General features: G+C 35.7%; 1 protein-coding gene across 1 annotated transcript in view; it reads left to right on the forward strand.

The window, feature by feature from the left end:
* The window catches only part of LOC106881266 (sodium-dependent serotonin transporter), a 196924-nt gene that overhangs the window by 119298 nt on the left and 72948 nt on the right, over window positions 1-4678 (forward strand). Inside the window, exon 2 of the mRNA XM_052968465.1 lies at window positions 2576-2710. Coding sequence (XP_052824425.1) covers window positions 2576-2710 — 135 coding nt within the window. The remainder of the gene's footprint in view (window positions 1-2575; window positions 2711-4678) is intronic.

Below are 4678 nucleotides of genomic sequence, written 5' to 3' on the forward strand. Positions count from 1 at the left end.
TATATGTATATCCATCCATGATTGGCTTTCACACAGTTTCCGCCAACCAAATTCACTCATAAAGCATTAGTGTTCAGTCTCACAGTGTGTGTAATTGAACCTGAAACCGCGTAGTTGCAAAGCGTACTTCTTAATCACAGCATTGTTTATATGAATACGCTGTAACATGTAGCAAAAACTGCGTAATATACTGAAAAGTTAATGTTGGTTACATATTTTGTTGTCTACTCATTCATACGACATATCTATTGTTATTAGGAAAATTTGGGTTTTACAGTATAGTATCATACGGTCACAGTTAATATCTTGAAGAAGCTGGTTGATAAATTATTTTATGAATGTCAGATGCATTACAAACAGTGCTAATTATGGTGATATTTCAATTTAGGATTTAATATTGCTACAAAATTTTTAACTAAAATGTTAGGGCCTAGGCCAATTTTTCCTTTCATTCTTTCAAGTTCAATAAAATAAAAGTATGGAGTCGATGTCATTGTCCATACCTTTCCTCTGAAAATTACTTATCTTCTGCCTAATGAAGTTGTTGTTGGCACTCCGTCGCTTACGACGTCGAGGGTTCCAGTTGATCCAATCAATGGAACAACCTGCTCGTGAAATTAACGTGCAAGTGGCTGAGCACTCCACAGACACGTGTACCCTTAACGTAGTTCTCGGGGAGATTCAGCGTGACACAGTGCGACAAGGCCGACCCTTTGAATTACAGGCACAACAGAAACAGGAAGTAAGAGTGAGAGAAAGTTGTGGTGGAAGAGTACAGCAGGGTTCGCCACCATCCCCTGCCGGAGCCACGTGGAGCTTTTAGGTGTTTTCGCTCAATAAACACTCACAACGCCCGGTCTGGGAATCGAAACCGCGATCCTATGACCGCGAGTCCGCTGCCCTAACCACTGGGCCATTGCGCCTCCACGCCAAATGAAGAAACAAGTATATAAGTGAAATCGTTTCGTCACTTTACATTTTGAATTAAAATCCCGCCAATACAGCCTTGCCTTTCGTCCTTCCAGGTTCCACCAGTCCTAGCAGTCAAGAATTATCCATCCATCCATCCATCCATCCATCCATCCTTCCTTATCTATCCAGACCCTTTTTCTAATAATTTGTGTACTTATGTCTATGTTAGAAATTATAATATAAGAAAACTCTAAACAAATTACCGTTTGAATATTGCTTTGTATTTGAATAGATATGGGTTTGTAAGCGTCTGATTATAAGTCTGTAGCTGTGATTATGTGTAGTTGATTTTGTACTCGCTGCAGCATTTGTTAGCAAATTGCTTCTCTTGTTTTTGGGCCGAGTTGCTTTGAATTGTTACAATGATGACCTGAATTAGAATACAATTCTTTACTGGATATCGCGTCGGTCTTTTCCTCTTTAGACGAACAATCATATTGGACTTCATGGCGCAGAGCTTTATTCATGGCTTTTCTCTCTATGCTTCCTCTCTCTTTTCTTTCACACACACATACGTATACCCAGACAGTGGGGGAAAGCGAAGGAGAGAGAGAGAGAAGGAAAGAGAGAGTAAAGTAATACAGTTTGAGAGTAGGAATACTGTTTAGCCAGTTAAACGGCGAGGGAACATCTATGTGATACCATATCTGGTAGAAATAGCTGTCAATTCTCTCTTATATCACATAATCTTATTTTTAACAAGGAAGGACACATCGGCCAATGCAGTCATATAAATATATAAAGCAGAATTCATTGAAAGTGTCTGCTAATCTATCTATCTATCTATCTATCTGTACTTATATATGTATGTCTGTATGTATGTATGTATGTATGTATGCAGGCATGCATGTATGTATGTATGTATGTATGTATGTATGTATGTATGTATGTATGTATCTATCTATCTATCTATCTATCTATCTATCTATCTATCTATCTATCTATATATCTATCCTCATCTATCTGTCTGTCTGTCTGTCTGTCTTTGTGCCTAATCTGCACATTATAACTGTAGTTATTACTTTTGCTGTTTAGCTCCAAGTCAGCACTCACCCAACAAACCAAATAAAATCTTTCATGGATTTTTTTGTTCCGGCAGAGTGTACCTTGGACATCTGCATGCAACTTGCCAGTTTCTTTACGATTATAAAGAGTAATTTCAAAGTGATATGGCCGCTTATTCTCATAAATCGAGGGATAACGTCGAGGCTTTCTCGTTAGCTTCTATCGCTGCAAAAGGGCGTTTGAAAAAAATTACCATACATTTGATAACTTGGTCAAAATTGTGTATCTTACCGAGTCGTGTGTTTTATATGAGAAAAATTCCCCAAAGTCTTGCTTTTGACGATGAGCATCCAGTTTTTGGTACCCTTAACGTAATTCTCACTCAAATCCTTTGAATAACAAGCACGGTACACCAGCATGGCCGCCGCCCAATGACTGTAACAAGTAAAAGATAAGACCTAGTCTACCCACAGATAATGTACATGACTCCATGATATAAACACAATGCACTTGAGCTTATGTAAACAATATAAATGCTTTCTACATACATTTTTCGTTAGCAAATATTTGAATCTTTCGTTGTTTTATATTCATACAGGCGCCTTTCTTATCCCATATATCATTATGCTGGTGTTTGGCGGCTTACCATTATTCTACATGGAACTGGCACTGGGCCAGTATCAGCGTTGCGGTTGCTTTACAGTCTGGAATAGAATATGTCCAATGTTCAAAGGTTGGTGAAAATATATTTTACTACAATAATTATTTATTTGATCTGACTAAACACAGTACCTAAATGCTATTAACACATGAGATATACCTCAGCTGAATCGACCTATTTCTGGTATTCTATATCATGGGGTAGCTGCAGTCGGCGTAGTGACAGTCACAACATTATCTGCAGGTACTCCATGGCTGACCACTAGACGAGGGATCTAATAATTGCATCATTTCACCATGGTCAACATAACTGACTTAGGTAATATTATGGAATACAGTCTAAAATTAACTGATGTACAAAAGCCGTAGTATCTTGACTGTGTATGATTTAAGCATCATTAATTACGATTCTGCAAAGAAAAAAAAATATTTGAGGATAAAAAACTTCGTTGCCCCTTCTACTAGTAATTTTTTTGCTTTTGACATTTCGTTTTTGATTTTTTTTCAGATTTAGGCTTTTAAACATAAAATTATTATTGTTATTATTAAGATAAATCTAAATTTAATTTCTTTCCATTTTTTTTTGTTTTCTCCTTCATTTTCATTACTACATTTTTGTATATTTTTTCCTTTTTCTGTATTTTTATTCTTTACAAATTTACTATTTTTTTTTTAAATATTGGAGATTACTATGAAATAAATAGGAACAAACTCGTCACTAAATTTGTGAAAATTTTATTTTTTGTGTAATCGCAATTTGCTATGTATAAATAAATGCAAATTCGAAAAACTGTTTTCGAAAACGTCAAAACTGAAAAGATTACAAAAAGGAAGCGTATAAAAACAAAAATAAAATAAAGAAACAAAATTTAAATTTAAATTAGAAATATTCTTAATGGTAGACTCTTCATCTCAGATGTCTAAAACATAAATGGGAAAAAGATTTCAAAGGAAAACGAGGGCAAAACTGTAAAAAGGAGGGAAGAATCCTTCTTCCTTTTTATGTTTTTTCCAACAGAAATATTTTTAATTTGAAGAATTTATATTAAGTTCAGTTCTTCCAATGAGCTTGACAAAAACAGAAGCACAAAGAACGGAACCTTACTCTCAGTTGCATTACTCTAAGTAGGAATTCATTTGCTGAATACATTAGCTGAATGTAAATGTGCATTTGCTGAGAGGAGAACATGGGAACCAAACCTAAATACTATAATATTTACTTTCTCAAAAGTAGCATATCCGAAGCTTTATATGGAAATTTGTAATAATAAAATTAATTGAAGGCTTGAAGAATAGTATAGACATATACTTGAAAACTGTTTATTTTTTTCTGACTAAGAATAACGGCTCACTGTTTTTAAAAGATTGGAAATGAAAGTTTTGGACATGTATAACATTTCTAAGGGTGTTAGTGATATAAATTGGAGATAGAATTACTTCAGGTGGAAATCAAAATCGTATCCTAGAGGCGGCATATGGGAACACTTCCTTTTATTTTACTATGCATGCAACTAAGTTTGAAAGTACTGGAAATATTTCAGCCTTTACATAGAATTACATTGCACTGTACAATATGACGCTACAATACACTTTTAGATAAATACGTCAATGTCTACCGCAGGAAGCTAAACCGCTTACGTTTGTTGACTTCACAGTATTGTAAATATAAAACACTAAAGAAGAAAAACTTGTAGCATTATCAGATTGATGAAGAGATGAACTCTCAGCAAGCCAGACCGCAACACCGTTTCACTCAACAATTAAATTCAATTCGTTTACAATCTTAACACTCTTAGGGAAGGTAATAAGGTCACATTTCCTCTGTCTCTCTCTTTCCCTCTCTCTCTCTCTCTCTCTCTCTCTCTCTCTCTTTCCCTCTCTCTCTCTCTCTCTTTCCCTCTTCTCCCTCTCTTCCCCCCCTCTCTCTCTCTCTTTCCCTCTCTATCTCTCTTTCCCTCTCTATCTCTCTTTCCCTCTTCTCTCTCTCTTTCCCTCTCTCTCTCTTTCCCCTCTCTCTCTTTCCCTCTCTCTCTCTCTCTTT

Source organism: Octopus bimaculoides, chromosome 6, assembly GCF_001194135.2.
Source record: "Octopus bimaculoides isolate UCB-OBI-ISO-001 chromosome 6, ASM119413v2, whole genome shotgun sequence".
NCBI classification, from domain to species: Eukaryota; Metazoa; Mollusca; class Cephalopoda; order Octopoda; family Octopodidae; genus Octopus; species Octopus bimaculoides.